Genomic DNA, 27,740 nt, shown 5'->3' with positions numbered 1-27,740 from the left:
GCACCACCGGGCCAGCCCCTTGACAAGTTTTTGAAGGGCAAGTGTGGGCCAGTTTGACAGCTTAGTAACCCAGGGAACCCCAAGGGAGTCCACACTCACTCACCAGATCTTTTCCTCAGGCCTCCCCAGGCGCTGTCAAGAAAGACTGTGGGCAGGGCAGAGATCACCTAGGTTGGAGGGCCCACCTAGGTTCAAGAAGGCAGTAGGACTAACTGGAGAAGCCCATCCATGCCCCACAGGAGTACAAGGTGGTGACCAACTGCCAAGCCTGCCTACACCCTGGACCCTTCTCTGACAGGAGGCCAAAGCTGTCTGCCCCCAGCTAGAGGAAACCCTCCCACACCCGTACCCTTGTCCCCACCCTGATACCAGCAAAAGGTGGCTGCCTCTAGGGGATGGACAGAAAACCTGCTGCCCCCATCCCACACTGACATGAGGAACCCCTCTCATGACCAGTTCCCTTCCCTGATACCAAGCAGGTCTGCCGCTGCTGGGGGAGGGCAGGAAACCAGCTCCCAAGACCTACAAGCAAATGCAGCCACCAGAGGAGAGGGTGAGAAAACTCCAAATCCTTCCCTAAGTAGGAGGCAGATGTTATGTGGCACTGGAGAGAGAGAAGAGATGGAAAAAGCTTGAATGAATCCTGAGGGTCAGGCACACGGGCCCTAAGCAGAGGGTGGAGTAGAAGAAATGAAAAAGGCCCCCTCCTCCCTCCACCTCTGTCTCAAGCCTGGCACCAAGTCAAAACATCAGCAGTCCACCCCAGAGAGAAGGATAACGGCATGTTCTTCTGAGGAAGAAGCCCCCTGTGGCACTGGCATCAACAGCTTGAGAAAAATTACAACACTGAGAAAAAGCTTTAGGTACTCCACGCTTCACACTAAACATAAGGCAGCAACAACCAATAACTACAGCAACCACAAAATCCAAATCTAGCTCAACTGTAGAGTCACTTAACCCCCAACACTAATAGTCTAACAGAAGAGGAGGAGTGCCTATCTCTAGGCATAAATATTTACTTTAGACTCTACTGGAAAAAATGACCCCACTGCCAAGAGATAAAACAGAAAACAAAACCAAACTTAGAGATGGTCCAGGTATAGACTTGTACATAACTATGATTAATATGTTAAAGGACCTAATGGAAAAGGTAGACAACATGTATGAACAGATGGGGATTTTCAGGAGATGGAAATTATTAAAAAATGTCAAATGGCAACGATAGAAATAAAAACATATCAGATATAAAGGATCCTTTGATGGAATCATCAGACACGCAGCATCTTAAAAAACTTTATCTCAGGAAACTATTAGAAAGTGTACTACACCAAAACAAGTGAGTAAACCAAAAAAGAGGAAGATATGAACTCCAGGAAACAAGAGCTCCAACGCAGGACCCAGGTGAAGGAAACCTGCAGGATGATGGTGAAGGCAGATCTAAGAATGTTAGCTTTGCACCAGGCTGAGCTTGTAAAAGGACCCCAGGAGAGACTTCTTCAGGAAAATTTACAAAATACCTGATGATCTGACTCCGTACAGTAAATATTTAGACAACTAGCTCAGAATTTGGGACTGAATTAGCGATAAGTATACAGAGAACCAAACAAATATTAAAATAACATAATTCTAGGAAAAACTGGCAGGAAGAAAAAAATAATCATAGTTTACTACATTGATCACCTGTGAACAGTATTTTCATAGTCATAACTTTGTAAACACTGAACTCATATTTAACCAAAATTCTAACTAGGACAATGGATTTTGTGTAATAACTAGATTATTTCAAGACACAGGGGTAAATATCAAAATAATCACCTAAAAGAAGTAAAAGTGTTTGTTCTCTGAAAAGGAGGAAATGAGGGGGCAACCATGGAAAGACTATTGCTTATCTTTAAAACTCTGCAGAATGACTGACCCTAAAACAAATGAGTTTAACTTCAGTAATTTTTAAAGTGTTCTCCAGTGAAAACTCTCATTGGATGATCACCCATTGTGAACTGTTAAAAATATTTACTATGTAATGTTTTAAAGTTATACGAAAATCTCATCTACTCACAACTTCACCCAAACAAAAATCCTTTCCCGGTAATAAAGAGACAGACACGGTTGAGAGAGTAAAAATTTTCTACCTATTGAGATAATTTTGAATCAATCCATTTTGGACTTTGATAGCTCAAAAATGAATTTAAGATGACTGAAGTGTACTTTCACCAATCAATAGTAACACCAAATTGAAGGAAGGCCTTGCTATTTCATCTACTCTTGTTCTGTAGGAGGAAGCACAAACTCAAAATGTAAAATATATATATATTATTTAAAATTTGACGCTATCAAATCAATGGCAAAAACATCCTCAAAAGTTCAACTTAAGGACCATTTGTTTAACAAGTATTAGAAAATTCTGCTCCTAAGAGAATTACCAAGGGAAATTTCAAAAGAACGTGATGGGTTCTATGACAGAATTCTAACACTCAAGACTCACTTCACTGGTCAGTACAGGAAAATAATTTTTTCTTCTAATTTGATGGAAGTTAACTCTTCTTTTCTATTAGAATGGACCTAACACGACAGAGTGCACATTTGGTCTGGAGAATCCTGCGTGGGCTCAGGCATGTTCCTAAATTACCCCATGGATGCAGCATTTCACCCCGTCCCGGGTCAGAAAGGTTAGGAAACGCAGACTGTTCTCAGCTGCGGTGATTTGTGTCACTCCCTCGAGAAGGTTTTCAGGCTTTATGGGGACCAGGGGAAGAACCAAACTGGGTACGGATCGCGGAGACGACCCCAGGAGCTGGTTTTCGGAAGCAGCCCTCCCTTTCGGAAAGCCAAGTAAGGTCACGCTGGGGGGCAAAGAGGCAAGTACCGTTTCCTTCCTGGGGGGCGCAGGCGCAGGCGCAGTCGGCCCCCAGCTCCGCCGACACCTCCACCGCCCGCTGCAGCAGGTAGCGCGCCCGCTTGCGCGTCAGAGCATCCTCGGCGCGGCCCAGCCCCGCCTGCACCGTCCTCCAGAAGCGCCCGCAGCGCCGCGCGTCCGGGCCCGCCTCGCGCGCGCCCGGGCCGCCGTCCGCACCGGGCTCGGGCAGCAGCTTCTCGGCCAGGGCGCTCAGCACCAGCAGCTTCGGCCCGACGCGACCCGGCCCCGAGGGCATCCCGGGCGCCACCAGCCCGCCCCACACGGCCCTCAGCGCCGCCCCGCCGCACTGACCCAGCGCCGGCAGCAGCCGCCCGGCCACCAGCGCCGCCGCGTCCTCGGCGGGCCCGGCCTCGTCCCCGTCCCCGTGCCCACCCAGCGCCACGGCCAGGGCGGCCTCCGCTACCCGCTGCAGCAGCGGCCCGTCCTCACACGGCCGCAGGCAGGGCCCGACGGCCGCCAGCACCTCCACGGCCCCCTCGAGGCCGGACGCCGGCCACACGGCGAGCAGGTCGCGCAGCGCCTCCTCCGCCAGCGCGGCAGCCAGCTGAGGGCCCCCGGCCAGGCGGGCGCACGAGCGCAGGGCCGCGCCCGCCGCCCTCAGCACGCGCCGGCGCTGGCGGCCCGGCGGGCCAGGTTCGGAGCCGCCCGCGGGGCGCCCGCGCAGGCCCCGCAACAGCGGCACCAGGTACCCGGCGGCGACCTCGCGCGCCGCCTCCGGGAGCGCGCCCGCGTCCCCGCCGCGCGCTGCCTCATCCTCTAGTCGCTGCAGAAGAAAGCGCAGCGTCTCCACGCGCTCCGCGGACGCCTCCCCGCGGCACAGCGCGCCGAGCAGGACCCTGGGGTCCCGGCTCTGCGAGAGCAGCGCTTCTGCGAGCACCCACTCCATTTGTCGCGCGCGCGCCGCCGCCACCACGCGCCCACAGGAAGGCGCCGGCGTGCGCGAGTGCGTGCGCGTGCGCGGCTGGCCCGGTCGCGCGCCCGCTGGGAGGGGGCGCTCGGCCTGGTCCAGCGCCCAGTTCTGCGTGCTTTGGCCCCATTCCAGCAGCTGTACCTGGAACCTGATGTCCCTCGCCCTGTCCGTTACTGATTTTTAGAAGGAAGGAGGCCCTCCTTAAATGTTAATGTAGTACCTACACCAACTCCATCTATTCCTGATTGGAGATTGGCCTGCCCTGGGGCCCTAAATTAGTCAGGAGAGCCTGTGAGCATGGGCCAGAGGTACAAGTAGCAGGCGTACTTCACAATCTCGTAGAAACTTATTTTCGAAAAGGCCCAGGTTGGCCCCACTCACAAAGAGACTGACACAGTGGGTCTGAAGTGTGTTCTGGACATCTGCATAAAAAAATAAATAAGAAAAACACGAGGAATAGGGCTGAAAAGAACATGCCCCCACTAGCGCTTGTAGACAAATGTCCAAGCTGATTCTAGCGCGCAGATCTTGCCACACACTGCTTGTCCTGCCACATGCAATCTCAGAAATAGTCCATGTGTCTGTATTTTCTGAATTTCTGGCAGCATCTACTGCCAAATACAGAAACAGGAAAGCTCAGGTTAGCACGCACCGTACTGGTTTGGTTCCTGGCTCAGTGCCAGGCAAAATGAATCAGTGCCATGAATTTCCTTTGCCTCTAACCATAAAAATCTCTCCCTTAGTCAGTAGAGAAGACACAATCCCACCCATAAAGAGCTTGATGTGTAGTGAACATAATGGATAAAGTATAATGTTAAATTATTTAAGATTATGTTTATATAATTTAAAGTTAATTTTTACTTTTTTGGGTTTATATGATTTAAAGTTATCTGACATCATATATGTAAAATTTTTTCTCATATTTCAGTCATTCAGTTTTCCACTGACAGAATGTATAAATGGTTCTGTTGTAAGCCCATTTAGAATGTGTCACTAAATATCAACTGCCTTCAACATGTAATGTGCCAATAAATATCAGTTTTTCTCAACCTATATTCTTCATATATCTATTAAACAAAAATGGGCAAGTCTTGAGCAGACACTTAAGAAGTGAAGATATGCAAATATAAGCATCTGAAAAGGTTCAATGTCATTAGTCATTAGAGAAATGCAAATTAAACCTTCAAAGGGATACTATTTCACATTCATTAGAATGACTAAAATTGAGAAGACTGAAAACACCAGATGACAAGGACTAAGGATATGGAAAAATTGGAACTCCCTTACATTACTGGGGGCTGTGTAAGTGGTACAATCACTTTGGAAAACTGTTTCTAATAAAGTTAAAATACACCTACTTTATGGTTTGGCAGTTCTGCTCCTAGATATTTGCCTAAAATAAGTGAAAATTCATTCTAGAAAAAATGCTTGTCCAAGAATGTTTTTGGCAACATTAGTCGTTATAATCAAAAGCTCATAACAACCCAAATGCCCATCAATAGAAGAATGGATAAACCAGTTGTGATCTATTCATATAATAATGTGATTCAGCAATAAAAGAGAATGAATTGCTAATCCATGCAATAACGTGGATAAATCTCAAAAACATTATTTTGAACAAAAGAAGCCAGAGACACAAAGTTTACATACTGAATGATTCCATTTATATCAAATTCAAGAATAGACAGAAGTAATGCGTTGGATAGAAATGGGAAGAGTAGTTGCCTGTAAGGGAGTGGAGATCGACTAAAACAGGGCACAAGGGAACTTTCTGAGGTGAAGGAAATATTTTATCTTGATTAGGGTGATGATTACACAGGTTTCACATTTGTCAAAACTCCTTGAATTGAACCTCGTAACCGAATTCCCCTCCTCTACCCTGCCTTTCAGCCCCATGGATCTCTTCTCTATTCCCACAATGTGTTTGCACTAGTTATTTTCACTGCCTGAATATTTCCCACATCGCCACTTTCCTGACTCACCAAGGTGGGCAGTGCTCCCCTAATTGCAAAATTGCCCTTTTTTGTCCTTGTCCTACTTGATTCTGTTGAGAGTTTCCTCTTCTTAAAACACTGTCATCGTCTGTTTTCATCATGTAGCTTCTTCCCGTTTTTTCTTTTCCCTACTTCCGCAATTGTTTCTTCTCCATGTCTTTGGAGGAAGACTTCTCTTCCTCTTCCTGACCTGTTCCTGTTGATGTTTCCGGAGCTGTATCTTCAGACCTCTATTCTTTTCACTCTATAAATTTTCCCTGAGTAACTTCTTTAAAATTATAGATTCGACTATCATTCATACACTAATAATGTAACAAATCTCCAGCCCAGATCTCTCTCGAGCTCCAAACCTGTTCCTCCAGCTGCCTACCAGATGTCTCCATTCGAATGTCACTCAGGGCATCTTTCTCAGTCTCCATCTTTACAAGTTTAACTTCATTATCCTCATTCCCCATCCCTTCCCCCATTGTCATTACTCCCCAGCCATGTGCTTCATTCCAAGTATTTCCTATTTAGGAGAATGGCCATCACTCACTCAATTGCCCAGGTCAAAAAACCTGGGAGCCAATAGACTTCCCACTCTCTTCTTTGATTCCCGCATACAATCACTCCTCAAATCAATCTGTGAAACTTTCTAGATCTCTTAGTGTCCCCTCCTCTCTTTCCCCCACTAATACCTTCGTTTTAGACTCTTCTCATTTCTTAGTAAGACAGCAGCAAGAACCTCCTGCCCGAATCACTCTCCATTCCGGTACACACCCCATATCGCTACCAGGATGATCTTCCTAAAATTAACTCATCCTACCCACAGCCCTCGGAATAATGTTTCAATTTCTTAGCATGACATCCAAGATGTCTCGTGAGGTGACCCTGCCTACTTCTCTAGCCCCATCCTCCTCATGCTCCATATACTCCTGGATTTTGGAGTCCCTAAAACATGCCATGTGTTCTCACTTTGTCTTTCAAAAGCTGTTCCATCTTCTGGCAAGCCCTTACCTCTACTCCACCTAACTAGTTCTTTTCCTCTCAGCACAGTTCAAATGTCATCTTTCCAGAAAGTCATTTCCTTTTTTTTTTTTTTTTTGAGGAAGACTGGCCCTGAGCTAGCATCCATGCCCATCTTCCTCTACTTTATATGTGGGATGCCTACCACAGCATGGAGTGCCAAACGGTGCCATGTCTGCACCCGGGATCTGAACCGGCGAACCCTGAGCCTCAGAGAAGTGGAACGTGCAAACTTAACTGCTGCACTACCGGGCTGGCCCCCAGAAAGTCATTTCTTAATACCTCACTCCCACCACTAACACTCACCCCCCTAAGCTGGGTGGCCCTCTTCCAAGTTCCCAAAACATTCCAGCATATCACTGACACTGCGTTTGTCACACTGTGCTGTAACTGCAGGTTCGCTTCTCTACCCCTCCCTTCCCCATGAGCAATTTGAGGCTGGGGCGGGGGTTGTGGAGCTATGTCTTTTATCACACTGATCCCAGTACCTGCACCATTAGCTATATCATGCTCAAGAAATGCTTGTTGTGGGGCTGGCCTGGTGGTGTAGTGGTTAAGTTCACACACTCTGCTTCAGCGGCCCAGGATTCGCTGGTTCGGATCCCAGGTGCAGACCTACACACCGCTCATCAAGCCATGCAGTGGTGGGTCCCACATACAAAAAAAAAACAACAACAACAAAGAGGCAGATTGGAACAGATGTTAGCCCAGCAACAATCTTCCTCAAGCAAAAAAAAGAAAAAAAAGAGGAAGATTTGCTACAGATCTTAGCTCATAGCAACAGATGTTAGCTCAGGTCCAATCTTCCTCACCAAAAGAAAAAGAAATGCTTACTGAGTGAATAGCCATCTCCTATTCCTCAATGAGGACCCAAATTACAGGACATCTCTAAGAAGCCATTCCCAACGTCCCTAACCATACTTCTGTATTCTCCAGACTTTTAATTATAGCAGCAATAATGGCTGACAGCTACTTATCAGACTTATTATAAATAAAACATGGTAATATCTTTATATATATTATTGCGTTTAATCCTCAAAACAACTCATAAATGAAGTGCTGTTATTTTTCTCATTTTACAGATGAGGAAACTGAGAATGGGAGGGGTTAAGTAACTTACCCCAGTGTCACTCGGCAAAAATGTAACAGAGCTGACTAGAAGCTGTGCGGTCTGCTACATTACTTTTGAAACATTAAGAATTTATTTTGTATCCTACACACCAAACATAATGCCAGAAACATGGTAGCTACTCAAGGAGTACGCAAAACTGAATGAATAAGAATTCAGTATTTTATGTGATAGTGTTATAAGTTGATCAGTCTGAAAATTCCCAGTGACATAATCACTCTTGAAACATGAGCATTTGAAAGCTGGAGTCCTTGTCGCCTGGTTCGACATGTGCTGCTTTGGATGGACAGAGTGGACCTGGTATGAGAACAGCCAGCTGCCCCCCTAGTCCTCACGAAGACAAATGGTTGTGTTGGAAGTGATATGTTAATAGCGTTTGGAATAGTCCGCTTCCCCTACTCCTTGGAATTTTCCTACTTCATCCATAAATGAATTAGGGTTTATAACTCTTTGTTATTTTAACATCAAAAACAAGTGCCAGTGGGGGCCAGCCTGGTGGCAGACTGGTGAAGTTTGTGCCTTCTGCTTCGCCGGCCCAGGGTTTGCTGGTTTGGATCCTGGGTGCAGACCTATGCACCACTTATCAAGCCATGCTGTGGCAGGTGTCCCACATATAAAATAGAGGAAGATGGGCACGAATATTAGCTCAGGGCCAATCTTCCTCAGCAAAAAGAGGAGGATTAGCAGCAGATGTTAGCTCAGGGCTGATCTTCCTCATTAAAAAAAAAAAAAAAAAAAACAGGTTGCCAGTGAGCTGGGCCTGATGGCCTAGAGGTTAAAGTTCAGTGCTCTCACTGCTTTGGCAGCAGTTCAGTTCCCAGTCTCAGAACTACACCACTCATCTGTCAGTAGCCATGCTGTGGTGGCGGCTCACACAGAAGAACTAGAAGAACTGACAACCGAAATATATAACTATTAACTGGGGCTTTAGGGAGGAAAAAAAAAAAGAGAGAGAAAGATTGGCAACAGATGGTAGCTCAGGGCCAATCTTTCCCAGCAAAAAAAAAAAAAAAAAGGAAAAAAAGTAGAACTTTAAAAAAAAAAGCAGGTGCCAGTATGGACAAGTGTTAGAGTCTTCCCTACCTCCTGGTGAGCTACTTAACTCTAGCTCATGTATTCAACACTTTCTCTTGCATCCCTCACACCCAAAACCTGCATGTGCTGTTTCCTTGAGTGACAGATATGTCTGGTTCTGAGAAAGAAACTCCGCCTGTGCTTTGATTGTGGATGTATCAGCAGTGGCCTCAGAGGAGCCTTTTCCCGAGCTGCACTCCCTCCTCTGCCTGTGGTTCTCACAGCTAAATGACCATCATGCCTGGGCTTTCGTCACACTGGTTCCAACATCCAAATAATTCAAATTTATGGGTGTTAGTTGTCTGCACCATATATTTTAAGTCTTTCCATGAGATCTCTAAAGATGGATATCCTTGATTCCTTTCTGATCCGAAATAGTGCACCTATAAATATGATTGCACGGCAGCATGTCTGAATTTTAATCCTGCTTTTTCTTACTTGCCCAACTTAAAATGGATACTCCTTCCATATTAGTCAGGGGAATGGAGAGAAGAACAAGAGTAAATGGGAAAGAAGAAGTGTAAGTTAGAGAAGGTGATCCAGGTAAACGTTCTCTCTGATGTTTCCCTCCTGTGGGAGAGTTTGCAGGAAGGAGCTCACTGTTTGCTATTGTTCAGCTGCCTGGATGTACTTAATTTGGTCTTTCATGATGCTGCCAGGGAAGCAGTGGGCAGGAGAAGCACCACAATACTGTGAGCGCTAGAGAACTCATGGATGCCCACAGGAAATAAAGAATGATAGACATGATGCCCTGAGATAGGTACACAGGGCTCAAAAGCCACTGAAAAGGTTCTTAAATGCAAGCACCTTGTATGCACTCATGCTCTGCAACGAATGGGCAGTTGAATAACCAAAAACTCCAGTCTGTTTAGAAGCTGACATTTCTCTGGACAGAAGATGGTGCTATTGTCAGCGCAGTATGCTTTTTCCATCCTTGCAACTTAATGTTCACTCTTGCAAAGTGGAAGACACGTATAGAAAGAAAGAAAGTAGCCATTACATAGTAAGATTTCAGCTGGAGTCTTCAGCTGTTTACCTCTGAGCATCTAAGAAGAGGAGGCAGCTGCTTGATATGCTGTATCTGAGATTTCTCCCTTGTGATGTCTCCCACGAAAGCCCTCACAATCTCTGTGGAGATAATTGCTGTCGCCATAGGCTTCTGTTCAGGGCGACATCAGGAAAACTCAAATTCTCTGTGGGGATCTGTGGCAGACACCATTAGTTATTAACCCCATATCTCCTTGCTCACAAGACCCTGATTCAGATGGCAATACGTGAAGCCCCGGGGCAATGGCTCATGGTTAGGCAGCCGACAGAACAATCCCGGTCTCTACTTTCCCAACCTTCCTGACAGTTTGGGAACGGGGTTGCCTATGTGTCCCAGTCCTAGACAAAGAGACTTAAGCAGAAGTCTTCCAGGTATCTATCTGGGAAAGCCTTGCTTTCTGATAAAAGGAGAGAGACCATCACTGCCACACCCTTCTGTAGTCCTACAGCCCTGCCTGAACACAGCTTGCCCTTGGGACCTGTAGCAGCTGTCTCGAACCCACGACAGAACAAGCACGAGATGACAAACTCTGCATTAAAAGCCGCAAGGAAGAAAGCATAGAAAGAAGGTCGGTTCCTTGGAGCTGCTCAACCAATGCTAGTGAGTATCTATTTCTGGACTCACTGTTACATGAGAACAATAAGCCCCTCTTTGCTTAAGCTTCTCTTGTTGAGTTTTCCATACTTGCAGCCACAAATTCCTGCCTAACACATACAGAACTCCTGCCCAGTTATTTAGTATCAATTATTTAGTATCATTAGCTCAGTTAGTTCTGAGCAGCTCACTCTTTCCAGGCTGACAGCCTCCTGATGACCAATCGCCACCATCATTTCTACCTTGAAACCCACATGCACTGTTGCCGACCCCAGCTCATGGCCCGCCCAGCACAGAGGGAGGAGGCAAGGCAACTGATCCTCGGCGTGGGTTTCTCCTTTCTCTTTTCCTCAACTCATCCTCAAGTGGCTGATCAAGGTGAAGTGTATTAGGGACTGCCATTACCATCTGATGAATATGTACATTTTTAACTCTGCCTTTCTAGGAAGTAAGATCTTCATTCATGTTGACCTAACCCAGTGTTTCTCTACTTGGTACCAAGTAGAATCGCCAGGGATCTTTAATCCTCCGGAGCAGCATGTTCATACAGAACGCCAGGGCCTCACTCCGGACCAACTAAACCAGAAACTTCCCCATGTGGGGCACAAGCATCTGTGTTTTTTTGAAAGCTCCACAAGCAGGTGGAGAACTGCTGGGCTTACTTATGCATTCCCCACTCTCATGGTGGATGTTCACGGTAAATTAGGGGAGGAAGGGAGAAAAATGGAACTTAAATATTTGGGAACAAGTCATCTTTTCAAGACTCAGGAAATCACCCTTTTATAGGTAGATACTATGTCGCCTCTGCTGGGGGGGAAGAGGAGGGAACTGCCTTGCTTCTTTGAAGATGCACAGAAAGAAAAGCTTGGGGCATGGAGAGATTCACTGGCCTAAGGCAAGGGAAGGGATATGACAGTGCTCACTGTAGTCCCCAGGAGACACATACTCATTCTCAGTGCACAGTGTGCGTGTCTCCCCTGAGATCCCAGTGAAACTGCTATGAAAGCCACCGAACTTTCCATCAGTTTATCTTTTAAAGTCAGTCTAAGAGCTTTTGAAAAGAAAACTGATTCACCACTAGCTCCTTTCCTATACTCTTGTTTTTCTGCAAGCAAAAAGCATTCTGTGCAAGTGTGCTTCACTGTTCCAGTGAGTGTCGACCGGCCCACGGAAGCTGCTTCAATCCACGCGCCTGGTTTCTCTGACCTCGCGTCAGATCCCGGAGGGTTTGGTGGGCAGAGCGCAGGACCACGCCTGCTCACCCAGTCTGTTCCTAAGGCAAAAGCAGAATTCTCAGGCTTTCCCTGTCAGTCTCTCACTCCGCTGCTTCTGGCCCTGGGAGGAGATGGCAGTGTATTCAGTCGCACGAGGATTCCTGTTAAATGATGAATTGTGATTCCATAGCAGGCAGCCCTTCACTGCAGGGAGCAGCTGAAGCCCAGAGAGTTTTGCCAGTGTGAGAGCGCTGGAGGGGACTGTAATGGCTGCATTTGCAATCAAGAAGGAGGTGAAATCCATTACTGGCTGTCTTTATTTTGCCAGCCCACTGATAAGCGACTGAACTGCTTCCTGTAGCCAGACTTGGACGTAGGCAAATCAAATTCTCACCACTAATAGCAGCTCCCCAAGTAGCTTTTCCTGGAATACTGAGAATTTCCTTTCCCCACTAGGTAAGTGGGTGTCCTTAGAGAGGGTTCGCAATATGGATTTAAATTTTTGTCCCTGGGCTCCGAGCCGTAGGACATTAAGTAGATATTGCTTATTCCTCATTGAGGGGTGTGACAAGGCTCTTAAGGTGAACTATTGAGGCAATTTTCAAGGTTTTGTGTAGAAATATTGTGTGGTTTAATTTTTTCCTGCTTAGTTAGGGTAGAAGTGGTTTATACCCCACCAAGCAGATGCCATTGTTGTCACTCACCTCTGCAAGGCACTTTTCAGGCTTGGTCCTAGCTCTTGGGCAGTGTGGCACCTCCTTTTTTCATTCTCACTTAAATTTGTTCTCTACTGGGTTCTCTTGGTTTGCAAATGTGTACATGCAAGATGTGTTGGTTAATGTTATGTGTAAACTTGGAGAGTGTTTTGGGTTGAGTTTTTTTTTTTAAAGATTGACACCTGAGCTAACAACTGTTACCAATCTTCTTCTTTTTTTTTTTTTTATTGCTTTTTCTCCCCAAATTCCCCTGGTACATAGTGTATATTTTACTTGTGGGTCCTTCTAGTTGTGGCATGTGGGATGCCACCTCAACATGGCCTGACGAGCAGTGCCATGTCCACGCCTAGGATCCAAACCAGCGAAACCCTGGGCCACTGCAGCGGAGCACAGGAACTTAACCAGTCAGCCATGGGGCCGACCCCTTTGGTTGAGATTAATATTATATCTGCGACTTTTGCATAAAGCACATAGCTTGCCATAATGTGGGTGGGCCTCATCCAATCAGTTGATGGCCTGAATAGAACAAAAACACTGGCCTCCCTAAGCAGGATGAAACAGTGTGGCAGGTGGCCGTCAGACTTCATCTGCACTATTGACTGTCTTGGGTCTCCAGCCTGCTGGCCCACACTGCAGACTCAGACTTGCCAGCCTCTACAATTGCATGAGCCAATTCCTTATAGTAAACCTCTCTCTCTAAACACACACACACACACACACACACACACACGTCCCATTGGTTCTGATTCTCTGGAGAACCCTGATTAATACACAAGTGTTCCCAAACACTTAAGTACTTCTGAAAACATTGTTACTAAATGCAACTTTAAATAGAGTAAACAGGAAAAGACATATTTGCTGAATGTTTCAAGAAGTTCCTTTTGAAGATTGTTGCATTTAGGGGCTGGTAATCTCATGTCTTTCTAAGGACGGTAGTTTTATTTTTAGGTTCAGTATTGCTCTCACTCGCTAAGAAATACTTCAATGTTTCTGAGTCTATAGGAAATAGGTGTTATTTAACTATTTAACTTTTCTCAACCAAGTAATGAGTGGATCAAGATGAATTTATTCAGCGTGCATCCACTGCATACTTCCTATACAGTTTATAAAAATCTTCATGCCAGGGCAGGGTTATCTCCCTCTCCCTGTGCCAGCACCTGCCCAGGCTAAGATAAAAGAAGGGTGCCTTTGTGTTGTAAGGCACAGGTGGAAGGAGACAGGCAGCCATTTAGCATAAGAACATACAGGAGATTTGCTAGCAGGAGGTTGATCTTTTCGAGGTGAAAGTTTAAATTGTTTTTTAGATACTCTACCCAGAGATCAGACTTTGGAAAAACTTTTTCTGCTCCTTTCTCCATCCTCAAAAATTGAAGACCACCCCACCCCTTCACACACACACACGCGCGCGTGCGTGCCCGCACACACACACACACACACACACACACACAGAGCATTCCACCCCTTATCCAGAAGCAGATGGTGAGAACAAAAAAGCCCTGAACACTCTAACCTCAGGAGGCCTGATCCGAGAGGAAGAAGACTTTGGAGCAGGTGGAATGGGTGGTAGGGGAGGAGAGGCGTGAGCAACCGTGTTAAAAAGTACAAAGAAACAGTGGAAGAATGACAACAGTGAATTGTTGCAAAATGTACCATCCCCCCTCCTACACCCAGTTCCTCTTGCAAGGGGGAGCAAAGAGCAGGCGTTGCCTGTAGAAGAAGTAAAAGATATGGTCCTTGATCTTGTTGACGTTCCATCTGGAAACCTAGGTGTCAGTAAACTAGCATTAGATCTAGTATTGGGGCAATTTCTTTTTATATCTAGAGCTGATATTATGGAAAATGTTGACGTCCATGTGAATGAGCCGGGCCATGAGGTTGGCACCTAACCACAGTTCTGTGTAAATATTGATTCCCATTGCTTAGGAACTATGGCAGAGCTTGTTATTGCTTGCAACATTGCCCTTTTTTACATCAGGGACAAGTGATGGCTATACACACAATGAGTTTACTTTGCCTGGGGTCTTAGCACTTGTCATGCCCCTGAAGATGGGACTGGCAGACAATCCAGATCAGGAAAGACAACATGAAACCAGGCTTGTTCATTCAGGGGCAGTCAGTTTCCCTGTCCTCATGGCGCTTACAGTCTGAATAATTTTATGAATAATTAATAAATGTTACTATAACTACATTGCAGGAGAAGCAAAGAGCATGCTGAGGGCTTACAACCAGAGGCTCCAACATGGTCTGGGTCGTCCAACTGGCTTCCAGGATAAACGGTATGTCATCTGATACCCGAAGAATGAGGAATTAACCAGACAAGAGCTTCTTGAAAAGCTGACCCCAGGGGAAACTACAAGGAATCCCCGGGACAGGAGGGAGCAGGAGGAAGCCATGTGGAAGGGCAAAAGAATGAGGGGGTAGAGGACAGTGAGAGGTGAGGCGGGCCAGGTAGGCCAGGCCAGGCCAGGCAGGCCAATAAATAGGCTATGTTAAGAATTTCAGACTTGATTCTAGGTGGGAAGCCCCTATAAGGTTTTGGGGGGTGGGGAGAATGTTGAATGATGTGATTTGCATGTTTTAAAAGCATAATTATTATGTCTAAAGAGTGGGACAGCAGAGGTACAGCAGAAATCATCTGCAAACTCCTTCATTCAACAGTTAACATTCAAAGGCTATTTCTTTTTCGAAAAAATTGTGATAAAGCACACATAACATAAAATTCACCCTCTTAACCATTTTTAAGTTCAGTGGTGTTAAATACACTCATATTGTTGTGCAACCATCCTGCAAAACCGAAGCCCTGTACCCATTAAACACTAATTTCCCCTTTCCCCTACTCCAGCCCCTAGAAACCACAGTCCTACTTTCTGTCTCTATGAATTTGACTTTGCTAGGTACCCCATATAAGTGGAATCATACAGTATTTGTCCTTTGGTGACTGGCTTATTTAATTTAGCACAGTGTGCTCCAGGTTCATCCATGTTGTAGCATTTGTTAGAATTTTCTTCTTTTTTAAGGCTGAATAATATTCCATTGTATGGATATACTACATTTTGTGAATCCATTAATCAATTGATGGACGCTTGGGTTGCTTCCACCCCTTGGTTATTGTGAATAGTGCTGCTATGAACATGGATGTACAAATATGTCTTTGAGTTCCTGCTTTCAATTCTTTTGAGTATATACCCTCACAGGCTATTTCCTGAACCTCATTCTAGGAATAACACGACACTAAATACTGTGGGGGTTTAGAAAAGTGAATATGATACTGTCTGTTCCATCCCAGCATAAACAAGAAAATGCCTCCTCTCTGTCTGTAGGTTTTGGTGGAGTAGATGAATGAGAGGTGGCTCATAGAGTTGGAAAGACAAGCAAGAATGGTTAACAGCACTGGTTACAGAGCTTGGATTAATTCAATAAAAGGTGGAGAACTATTGAAAGATTTTTGGTTCTTTTGCTTGCTTGGTTAATTGGTTGTTTAATTTTTTTAAAAGTCAAATTAAATTAAAAATAGGCTTGGGGGCTGGCCTGGTGGTGTAGTGTTTAAGTTTGTGCGCTCCACTTTGGCGGCCTGGGGTTCACACGTTTGAATCCTGGATGCAGACCCAGCACCACTCGCTGAGCCATGCTGTGGGGGCATCCCATATATAATAGAGGAAGATTGGCACAGATGTTAGCTCAGTGACAATCTTCTTCAAACAAAAAGAGGAAGATTGGCAAGAGATATTAGCTCAGGGCCAATATTCCTCACTAAAAAAAAGGAAAAAAAATAGGCAGAATAACCTGAACTGAATTGGGCTACAGTAAAGTGATTTTGGAGTCCCTAAGGAGGATGAAGTAGAAAGGACAAAATTGGAGACAGAGGGCCCAGACCGAAGGCTATGGCAATAGCCCAGGTAAGAAAAAAATCAGAGTCTTAACTGATGTGATATCAGTGGGGATGGAAGGAAAGGCATCTTTCTTTAGAAGTACTGTTAGTCGTGGCCAAAGCCTGCTTGGGATTGGTTGGTTTAAGGATGGTCTGGTCTCCACCCACATCATTCCTCTCCCTTGGGAACCGTCAGCCTCTGTCAGAAGTAGAAAGTCTCTTCCTCCACGTCTCCTTCAGTGCAGGAACATCTCCGTCCTCTGGCCCCTGCTTCCTTGTGACCAGATGAAAGGCAGCCCAGGCGAGCGCCACAGCCCACCCCACCTCTCAGGGCTGTTTGAAGGACAGGCTCTCTGAGCAGGAGCTCCCACGGGGCAACTCAAGAGGCCTCTGGGCAGCTCAGTCCCTTTAGCTATTTTTAGTGTGCCTTTTAGATTTAGAAACAGCGGCATTCTGTAAAAACTCATTTTTTCTGCTTCCCTGAGGCAGAAAATTTCAATCCCAAACCTTCACAGGAAATGACACAGTGTTTGAGAATTTAGCTTACTTTCTTCCTTCATTGTTACCTTGACATTCATATCTCTAAGTATGCTGAAAGCTCCAGATCTTACAGTCCCGACCCAAGCAGCAGACAAATTGCGAATAATGGGCTCCCTAACTGTATTAAGACCATGAGGTCACGTTGAGGGGAGCGTGTGCAATAAGTGTGCAGTAATTGAGAGATCCAAACCTCAGTGCCCCTCCTCCGAGGCAGTGCCCTAAGCTTGAACACGCACATCCTCTAAGTGTCCTTAGATCCTGAGTTTATCTTACACATTCATTTCTTTGAAAGCATCCTTTGGGAATGTGAGAAATCTAGTTAAAAAAAACTCCACCTTCACATCTTGTTCATTTGGTACATTAAGAACTCTAAAAGAAATTGAGCCACATGACAATAGAAACATCAATGTTTCATTTACTTATTCTTATTTGTGGTACCCACTGCAAAGAGTCAGACGGCCAACAAATGTTGGTAATTGGCTGCTCTCCGGAGAAATGTCCGGAAGTATAAGATATGGGGCTGGCTCCATGCTTCGATGGAAATATGACTTGGACTTATCCTTCCAATTTTTTATTTTGAAAGTTGTCAAAGCTACAGAAAAGTTGAATAAGTAGTACTCCATTCAAAGACATCATATGGCTTTCACCGAGATTCACTGGTTGTTAATATTTTACCATATATGCTTTCTCTTTCTCTCTCTCTTCCCCTAAATATATATTATATATGTGTGAGTATGTACACACACATGCATACACACATGTGTGTGTATATATATATATTTATAAATGTGTGTGTGTGTACATATATGTATACATATAAATATGCGGAACCATTTGAAAGTCAATTGTAGGCATCATGGCCCTCCACCCTAAGTGCGTCAGTATGTGTCTTCTAAGAGCAAAAACATTGTCATTCACAATCCCAATGCTATTATCACACCCAAGAATAATGACATTGATATGTTAGAGGAAAATTTTCAGAAAAGTAAAACTATAACTCTTCTCCAGCTATAAAATGAACATGCGTTAAAGATTTTATTTAACTCATGATTAATGAGGGAACTGCAAGATGTCACAACCAGTTCAAAAGAGAATGCAAAGAACGGACACATTTATAGATGAGGAGTGTCCAAAGGAACGAGCAAATGGAGGCAAAACTGGCTTCTTCATGTCTACGGGCAAGGATTATTTTGCATTGCTGTCCATTTTCTACAACTTAACGAGCTGTAAAATAGCTCAAAGGCAATGAAAGGTGGACAGCCCCTATAGAATCAGAATTAGATAACCCTGAACGCTGTGCTCTGGACCAGGGGTTAGCAAAACTTTCTATAAAGGGCCAGATAGTAAATATTTTAGGTTTTGCAAGCCATATGGCATCTGTCACAACTACTCAACTCTACTGTGGAACATGAAAGTAACTACAGACAGTCTGTGAAGGAATGAGTGTAGCTTTGTGCCGATAAAACTTTATTTATAAACGCAGGCAGCAGGCCATATCTAACACACTGGCTGTACTTTGCTGACCCTGCTCTAAAGAACGCAGAGTTTTCCTCTGAAGCACAAATTTTCTCCAACAGATGCAAAAATAAGATGCTCTAATGAATTGAATTGTGTCCCCCTCAAAATGCATATTTTGAAGTCCTGACTCTCAGTACTTCAGAATGTGACGGTATTCGGACACAGGGTCTTTAAAGAGGTAATTAAGTTAAAATGAGGTCGTCAGGGTTGGCCCTAATCCATCACCACTGGTGTCCTTGTAAGAAGAGGAGATGGGACACAGACACACACAGAGGGAGACCGTGTGAACACACAGGGAGAAGACAGCAAGGCAAGGAGAGAGGCTTCAGAAGAAATGGTGAGGAAGTAGATTTCTGTTGTTTGAGCCATCCAGTGTGCAGGATGTTGTATGGCGGCCGGGGAGAAGAACACATGCCTTTCTCTTTTGAAAAGGTGGCTATCTAATCATGAGACAAGTGAGTAGAATGGACCACTTTCTCCCTAAAGTCGCTTTGTCAGATGCAATATCTTCAAGAAGCACTTGAAGGTGGAGAGGGGAGAAATGTTTCATGTCAAATAAGTTTAGAAACTATTGCAAACTATAGTTCCTTCTTAAAAATCCAGTACCATCCTGGTATGTCAAAGGTCTTAAGATGTCCTGAGATAATATCTGTTTTAACTTGATGTAACCCAGAGTTTCCCAAACTTGGAATGCCTTTGTTTATTCCAAAGATACAATTATGAATAACGAAACCAGTATTCTTGGGACATTCTTGGGAACACTAGGGTAAACAAAAAATGAGGCCGATTTTCTGAGAATGCAAAGATGCCGGTGGACTGAGCCTTGGGAAGCGTAGGATTCAGGAGGCTGGAGAAGAGAACATAAGCGTGTTCCAGACAGGGGCAAGAGGGGGACTCCTGTGCCCAGATCTGTGTGATCATGACATGGAAAGGAGGACACGCTGGGCCAGAGTGCTCCGAGCTGAGCACTCCTGGAGCTGTATCAGAGGAAGTCCTAAAGGAAAGATCATTTTCTGTTTCGAGGTGAACCCGAGGCCTCGAGTATCCAGCTGTATTATAAGAAATGGAATTCAGAACACAGGGCCCTGGGAGTCTTCCTGTGGGGCCCCAGTGATCACCTCCAACAGAATTTTAAAGCCACCATGTGCTCCTTCTATGAGTTATATAGCACAGGAATAAAAGCCCGGATGGTGCTCACGATGTCAGCTCCCAGCCACCAGATGGCGCGCGGAATCCACAGTGCACGTGCGCCAGCCTTAGTTTGTCCCGGCGCTGGCCCAGGGCCCATAGGAAATGTGTTACTGTGTCTCCTCTTACCGAGTGCCCTGCAACATTTCTGCACTTTAGAAAGCTCATCTATAGAGGAGCATGTGAAACACCATACTGCACAGCTGTGCTTTTCGTGTCCTTTCCCTCCTAGGGACATGTCAACAACATTTCCCCTTGTCTGGAGAGTTTCAGAGGCCAGTCTCTTCTTGCATATTTGTTCTTACTGGAACTAGGAGTAGGGAGCATTTAGCTTCCATTTTGAAACCCACAATCCTGATGAAATATAATCGTTAGGAAGAAAATATCTCAAGGATTGTTTATGAGGGCAACCACATTTCTGGCATGAAAACAGTCTCTGCAAACACTTTGTTACTCTGGTCTTCTGACTGCTAACACTGTGGGGCGTAAGATTTTTACGTAATCCCAAACCTCAGCCCTGAAGAGTTAATGATGTTACTCATCCCACTGGGGCATGAAAGAAAGGCGTGCATTTTTGGGTGTTTATTGCTTGCCCAGAGTGGTGGAATGAGCCATAAGGCGGAAGGCCAAGGGACTCGGGCCACCCATGCAGTGAAATAATCCCCCAGAAATGCATGGCCTGGAGTGGAAATGAAAGTAAAGACAACAGTCATCGCAGGGCATTTACTAAATATTACTGACGGTCGTTCAGTCTAAAGTTTGCTTGACTCCCAACACTGCAAATCTCAGATTCGGGATATATTACATAGATGCCAGAAATGATCACAATCAAGCAATTGGAACACTATTCTCGTCAAGCTCTGGGTCATAAGTGGGGAGCTCTGTTCTTATTTTCAGTTCCAATAGCAATGAATAATTAATAACCTAGTTTTTGAATGGAAAGTACATTTCAATGGATGAGTGATGCTTTCAGAAGGGCCTCTGAGAGTTACTGTATATTTCCTTCTTTCTTTATGAAGTAGGACCCTGGAAGTGAAGACAGAAGCAATATTCAAATATGTTATGACCTACATTTTTGACCCATCAGAGACTGGTGTGAATAAAGACAAGCAGACTCTAACATCCACCTTGGCACCTACTATATGCCCGGCACTGTGTTTCACGTCTTATAAGTAGTTTATTATTTAATCTTCATGGCATCAATTTGGCAGTTGGCATTGGCCTACATTTTCACTTGAGAGACCCAGGCTCAGGGAAGTTAAGCAGCTTGCCCAAAGTCACACAGCTAGTAAATATGACAACTAGGAGTTGGAGCCAGGTATGTCTGACTTCAAGGCCTGGGTTTGCTCTCCTTCTCCAAGACATTTCAGGGACTCGCAGAACCTCCAAGTTGGGAAGGATCTTGGAGGTCATTTAGATGAACCCTCTAAATAATGCAGAAATCTCTTTTCTAGCATTCTCCATAACTTGAGAGTCAAATGAACGTAAATGTTCCTGAAATCAAAAGCTGAAGCCTAAAAAGAAGTAAGAGGAAGACTTCGGAATGCAGACAGGGGGCCTAAAATAAAAGTAACAGATTTTGTTGCAATTTTCTTTAAAAAATGGAATATATCTATATACACGCATATGTTGGTGTGACTGGGCTGGCTGTAATATTCTCAAGGTGTGTGTGCTGTGATTAAAAGAGAGTCAAAGGAGTGCTGCTCTCCCCCGTCATCTCCCCGCAGGGCCCAGAAAGACAAGCAGTGGTAAACAGCACCCTCCCAACACTGGAGAAAGCTAAGTGGAGGAGGGTAGGTGACCCGCCTCAGGCCACACGACAAGTTGGCAGTAGAGCTGGAAATGGCACTCAGTGCTCTGTGTCTCCGTGCGCCTCGGCGCTGCTTGTCCTTGCTGCCTCACAAGTCTCGGGTCATGACTAGCTCTGTGTGAGTTTGGTAAGGAAACCCAAACTCAGGTTTCAGTTTTCATTACACACCGGAAACTTGGCCTTAGATCACTAAAAAGTTCACCGTGGTTTGTGAACCTTTCAAGCAGATGGAGCCAGGGTTCTGCCATGCGCCCGCCCCACCGATGCCAGGAGGGATTTATGGGGCTGAGCGGGAAGCAGGTACAATTCCATCCTCTGGGCATCGCCGTGCTCCAGGGGCATGCTGGCCTGGAACGACACCAGGACACCAGGAGCCTCCGCAGATCGCCGCTGCTGCGGAGTCTCTCTCAGCACCAGTCAGGGAATAACTCGGGAGAGAGAGAAAAGGAGGGGATGATTTAGGAGGTGTGCATATTCATTTGCAAATGAAGTTATGGAAGTTGCTAGTGAGATTTATATTGGTAATTAAGTGATAATGGCTGTGTAAAGCTGCTGGAGTTGGAATTCTTATAAAATACTGAAGGGACTGAGGCCCTTTTGAGAAATGTCTTATCGCTTAGCATTTTCAGAAACAATTTAGGTTTCTATAGTACTTTATATCCGCTAACTAGTAACTCCTCAAAGCACTCTCGTAAGGCAGGCCACTGGGCTGGCCCATCTGCGCATCCCCCAGAGACTGTCCACTCTGTGCAGGGCATTTATGGTCTCACCTCCACTCCTGCCCCAGGTGGCAGAGGAAGGATAAGAAAATGTCCTGCAGGGGCCGGCCTGGTGGCGCAGTGGTTAAGTTCGCACGTTCCGCTTCTGCGGCCTGGGGTTCGCTGGTTCGGATCCTGGGTGCGGACATGGCACTGCTTGGCGCACCATGCTTTGATAGGTGTCCCACATGTAAAGTAGAGAAAGCTGGGCATGGATGTCAGCTCAGGGCCAGTCTTCCTCAGCAAAAACAGGAGGATTAGCGCCAGATGTTAGCTCAGGGCTGATCTTCCTCAAAAAAAAAAAAAAAAAAAAAAAAGCAAATGGTGTGGCCAGATAGGAGTGTTTTGTTTGATTTTAAATCATTAAGGTCCTCTGAACAATGAGCTTGAAATGATCCAGTTTAATTAAGGGAACTAGGGGAATTATGAAGAAACCAGGTACAAAGACCATCCAAAGATCTTGCAAGACTTCAAGTTCCAACTACTATGTAAAAAAGAAGTAATGGGGATGTCCACAAGGGGAAAAGAAAGGAGGAGAAAAGCGAGAGCCTGGGTCAAGTGCAAACCAGATAATCAGTCTTTGATAAGTTCATAGCTGCCTCCTCTCTCAATATATCGTTTTCTATCTAGAGAGAGACTCAGTTATCTACATCTGTGCACTGTAATGAGGTACGTCTCTTAAAAAATAACAGGCTGTGGTTTTCTTATTTTCTCTTTCCCCTTAGTGGTGGAAGTCTCAATAAATACTCAGTTCTGGGACTAGGAGTGTAAGAAACAAACCTTACGCCAGAATTTACTATTTCGAACATTCAAGGTGCAGCTTGCTTACAGGAAGGACTGAAAGCCCCGCTTCTCTTCAGGTTTGTCTGCTTTCAGGGTCTTAAAATTCTCTTTCAATTCTTCCAGCCATACGAGAGAGGGCTTGAGGGTGTGCACGTCTGGACGCTGAGAGAGGAGGACTACGCAGGACTGATTTTTTAAATTATAGTGACCTTGATTCAGTGAAACAGGGTAAGTGCTGACGATTCCCCTTGCATCTTTGGGATTGGCGCCTGCAGCCAACATCTATAAACAGACCTTGTCGTGCAGGAGATTCAGCAAGGCACAAAAGCATGGCAGTGGCCCAGATCAAGTGCTCCATCAATATCTATCTGATTGGGAGAGAAAAGAAAGCACTAAACAAGAGGCACCATCAGAGGCTCAGAGGAGGCCCCTTCTTTTTCTTTTTTGTTTGCTGAGGAAGATTGGCCCTGAGCTAACATCTGTGCCAATCTTCCTCTTTTGTATGTGGGTTGCCACGACAGCAAGGCTGAAGAGTGTTGTAGGTCCATGCACAGGATCTGAACACATGAACATGGGCCACCAAAGCAGAGTGCACTGAACTTAACCACTATATCATGGAGCTGGCCCCAGGGGGCCTCTTCTGATGCTGTGCAAGTTGAGAAAAGTTCAGAAAGAAGAGAAGGTCGTCTTGCTGGGTACTGAAGCAAACCTATGACTAAGGTCATGTTGGGGCGGGGGCAGGGTCTTGGAATCAAAGCTCAGATGGGCATGCTGATGCCCTGTCAATCAATGTCACCTGCGAGAGGTAGAACAGAGGGCCAATTGGCAAACTAAGGAATTCCAAATGTGCTCATTTACTCAAGAAAATACTTTCCTGTCCTCAAAGTACAAAAAGAAAATAAATTAACAAATATTTAATCAAATGTCTAAAAATGTAACATGCAAACACACCAACCTCAACTGAACTCAGCTCTTATATAGTCATCTATTTATGTGGAAGGTGGGGCATTTGAACATGTCTGATATAATGGGGGAAGGGGTACCTCCAAAAGGAAGAGGATCTGGGGTCCAGGAAGTGGGTAATGCAGCCCGGGCCATGAGGGAGGACAGCTGAGAGAAGGATGACATTAGTGTCAGAAATGTAAAGGGAGAGAAAATTGGGGAACAGAGAAGACGTTTCATTTTAAGAGCCTAATTGTGTTTAATCCAGAAAGCTTTCAACAGACACTTTCTTCTTCTGAGGATCCCTAGATTGTGTCCCCTACAGATATCTTAGATCTCCTAAGCCTGGATGATGTAACAGTCCATGTTCTCGTGGACTTTCCTCCGCCATTTCCTAGTTGTCATATTGTTTTCTTGAGACTAAAGTGATATTGGAGGTCTCGAAGGTGATGGATATTTAACCAAGGCTTCTGAATTAGAATATGAAGTAGGTTTTGGAGATGACTGCTTGCTAGGAGTTTCCAGAGATGAACTGAGTTGTCAGATTATGTTTAGTATAATTGGTTACATTTTTCCTTTACATTTTTCCTTCCCTTGCTTGGCTAATTCCGGTTCTTCCCAAAGGATGTTAGTTTGAAAAATTTATTACTCATGTCTAAAACTCAGGAGCAGGCCAAAATCTTGGCTCTTGAAAGACTGTAAAGCAAAATTATCTTTCAGAATTATCCAAATACATGTAACAGGAGACAGGAGAAAAAAAGGTGAACACACATTTATAATGGTGACCACCCATTGGAGACTTACTGGATGATTGACACTTCATTGTGTACTTTGCACACGTGAATTTGTTTAATAACGGGATAAATGAACAGCCTGTTGGCTCCTCTTTTCCCCTCACTCCTGGCTCACACTGACCTTTTCACTTCTTTAAGTTTTGTTTTAGCGAACTCTTCGAAGACTTAAATATCTGCTTTTTGCTAACCCCTTCCAAATTTACATTCCTTTCTGTGCCCTTTCTCTTGTGCCTACAAGATAGCTTTACCTGTCCCGTCCTGAGATGAAAGAGGTGAGAGAGAGTTCTGAGTGCCAGCTCCCCGGCATGGTAGCCTGGGTAAATCATTCACTCTCTTGGCCTCAGTTTCCTCATCGATCAGATTTCATTCTCTGGAGGAGTGTTATGGACTGACTTGTGTCCCCCAAGGAGATATGTTGAAATCCTAACCCCAGTGCCTGAGACTGCGACCCTATTTGGAAATAAGGTCTTTGCAGATGTAATCAAGTTAAGATGAGGTCATGCTGGGGTAAGGGGTGCCCTTAATCCCATTTGGCTGGTGTCCTTCTTAGAGGAGAAGAACACCAACGAGACGGACACAGGAGGCTGGGGGCCGTGTGATGACAGAGAGAGACTGAAATGCTGCAGCTCTGAGGCAAAGATGGTTGGCGTCCCCACAAGCTTGAGGAGCCAAGGAAGAATTCCCCTCTACAGTTTTCAGAGAGCGAGGCCCCACCCACTCCTTGGTTTCAGAATTCTAGTTTCCAGAACCACGTGACAATAGTTTCTGTTGTTTGAGCCCCTAGTTTGTAGCAGCCCTAGCAAACTATTACAGGGCACGATGGGGGTGAGGTGTGGGCAGCTAAAGACCCTGGGCTTTGAAATTAGACAGATCTGAACTTGAGTCAAGTTCAGTCATTTACTAGCTGATGATTTGGGGCAAACTTCTCACTGAGACTCGTCCTTTCCTGCGACCTGAGTGGTCTGTGAAAGAATTACGAGGCTAATCTTGCAGGATTGTTGGGAGAATTAAATGAGAAACGTACGTGTATTAGGAAAGTTTTCATTGAAACGGATGAAAACTCATCATGATGAAGTAAAAATGGGACTTCAGTATAAGAATTATGGGATGTCTCGCAGAACCCAAGCATGGGAATGTGTGGATCTGGACGCTGCCCAGCTCTTCTCCTCCTACCATCCCTGCTCCCCCGGCTCTGCGCACACTGCCTTCTTCCTCATGCCCCATCTCGCTCCCTCTCTTGAGACCAGCTATCTCCACTTTTCCAGTGTTCCAAACTTTGCCTCTTACAGCTTCAGCCACTCTACTCTGAACCACTCTAGGTTTCCAAATCCAAAAGTCCAGTGGAAGGGGCTGAATGGCTCACTTCAGGTAAGGCACGCCTCCCTCCTCACCCCAATCAGCCAGGGAACAGGGTCATAGCTTCCTAAACACGTCAGGAAAGGGATGGAAATCGCAGGAGACGATACGTAACATTCCTTTGAGGCCCGTGGCAAATGTCAAGTAGCATTGTTTGGCTTTATAAGTCCTCACATCCTAATTGGGACTTTCCATCCTTCTGCCTCTTTCACTCTGTCAGCTCTCCCTAACCCTCCCTGGTTCCTGTTTCTCATCTTCCCGCGTTCCCCCCGAATCCATTTCAGACCTCAAGTCCTTCTTCAGATCTGTCCTCCTCCAGCAGCTGTCTCTGACTGCTCGCGTGGCACAAGTCTCTTCCTTTGTTAATTCCCATGACCCTTGGGATTATTTTCACACTGTTTAGCCCTTAACGGTCTCCTATTTTGTCCCTGAGCTGGACTCCAAGCCAGCTGAGGCCAGAAGCGTCCCTCACTGCACTCTCAGATCCCACTGCTATTCAGCACCTTTCCAGGCGTCAGGAGTGCTGGCAACGACCCTGGCCATGTCACGGCCTCGTCGGCTCTTGGAAGGTGGAGGTGTTCCTGCAGCCTGCCTCGCTGCTCTCCTGGAGCTGCAGAGAAGCCCATGTAAACAGAACAAAAGCCTGACACCCACAGACAAGAAGATTCAAACAGAGTTGCTACTTTTCTAGGCCTGAGTGGTATCTCCCTGCAAATACCTCAGGAAGTAACCCATTCACCTCTCTGCACCCATCAACTCCAGGCTGTTGGCATTTCTGTCTCCAGAGGTACCAGATGCAGGAACGGTACCCCCTGCCTGAGCCGGCTGGGCTGCCTATGGCCTAACTAGAGACAAGCCTTGCCTGGGAAGAAAAGAGCACATCTCAGAGGGAGGATATCAGGACAAAGCTTAGTAGGCGGGGCCGTCAGAGACCTTCAACCGGACAAGACAAGGGGGCCCCTCTGCAAATGTGACTTGAGATGAGAACAACACTAAACATAAAATCCAAGATGTTCAAATATGCTGAAATCACTATAACTTCTTTCTAGATTTTTCTGTCAATGAAATTCTAAATATGTTCATTGAAGCTGGACTTTTGTTTTCTCCAACTCTCCCTCTCTTCTTCCATTTCTTTCTTCTTCCCTCCCTCCCTCCCTCCTTTCTTCATGGTCTTATTTGCTATTTGCCTGAGCAAAAGCATAAGTAACCTACTGGGGCTTTCAACTTATGGAGAATGATGGAAAAGAAATTCCTGCTTTGTTTACAGGGTTCATCTAAATGACCTCCCAGATCCCTCCCAACTTGGGATCTGTGAGTCTAGGAAATGCTTCGGTGAGGGAGAACAAACCCAGGCTTTGAAGTCAGACACACCTGGTTCCAACTCTTAGCGCTCACATTTACTACCTGTGTGACTTCTAGCAAGCTGCCCAGCCTCTCTGAGCCTGGGTTCCTCATGTGAAAACTTGGCCAATGCCAGCCACCAAATCACTGCTGTGAGGATTAGAAATGAGAAATTACTTCTAAAATATACAGCAAGGATGGAAATGGAAGATACATCAGAAAATCTGCTTCTGGGGAAGCTGGG

The 27,740-nt window shown here is 45.5% G+C and overlaps 1 protein-coding gene across 7 annotated transcripts in view; it reads right to left on the bottom strand.

The window, feature by feature from the left end:
- Positions 1 to 3,843, bottom strand: part of TARBP1 (TAR (HIV-1) RNA binding protein 1) — an 84,484-nt gene extending 80,641 nt beyond the window's left edge. For 3 of the 7 annotated variants that reach the window (XM_023647327.1, XM_023647324.1, XM_023647316.1), the window contains exon 1: positions 2,864 to 3,838. In XM_023647327.1, coding sequence (XP_023503095.1) covers positions 2,864 to 3,800 — 937 coding nt within the window. In that variant the 5' untranslated portion in view covers positions 3,801 to 3,838. Of the gene's footprint in view, positions 1 to 2,863 lie in introns of all 7 variants that reach the window. The other 4 variants (XR_011437795.1, XR_011437796.1, XR_011437797.1 and 1 more) reach the window with 3 other exon arrangements.
- Positions 3,844 to 27,740: the final 23,897 nt, after the last annotated feature.

The sequence above is a fragment of the Equus caballus genome, chromosome 1 (genome assembly GCF_041296265.1).
Source record: "Equus caballus isolate H_3958 breed thoroughbred chromosome 1, TB-T2T, whole genome shotgun sequence".
Lineage (NCBI taxonomy): Eukaryota > Metazoa > Chordata > Mammalia > Perissodactyla > Equidae > Equus > Equus caballus.
This window is presented reverse-complemented; position numbering and strand designations above follow the sequence as displayed.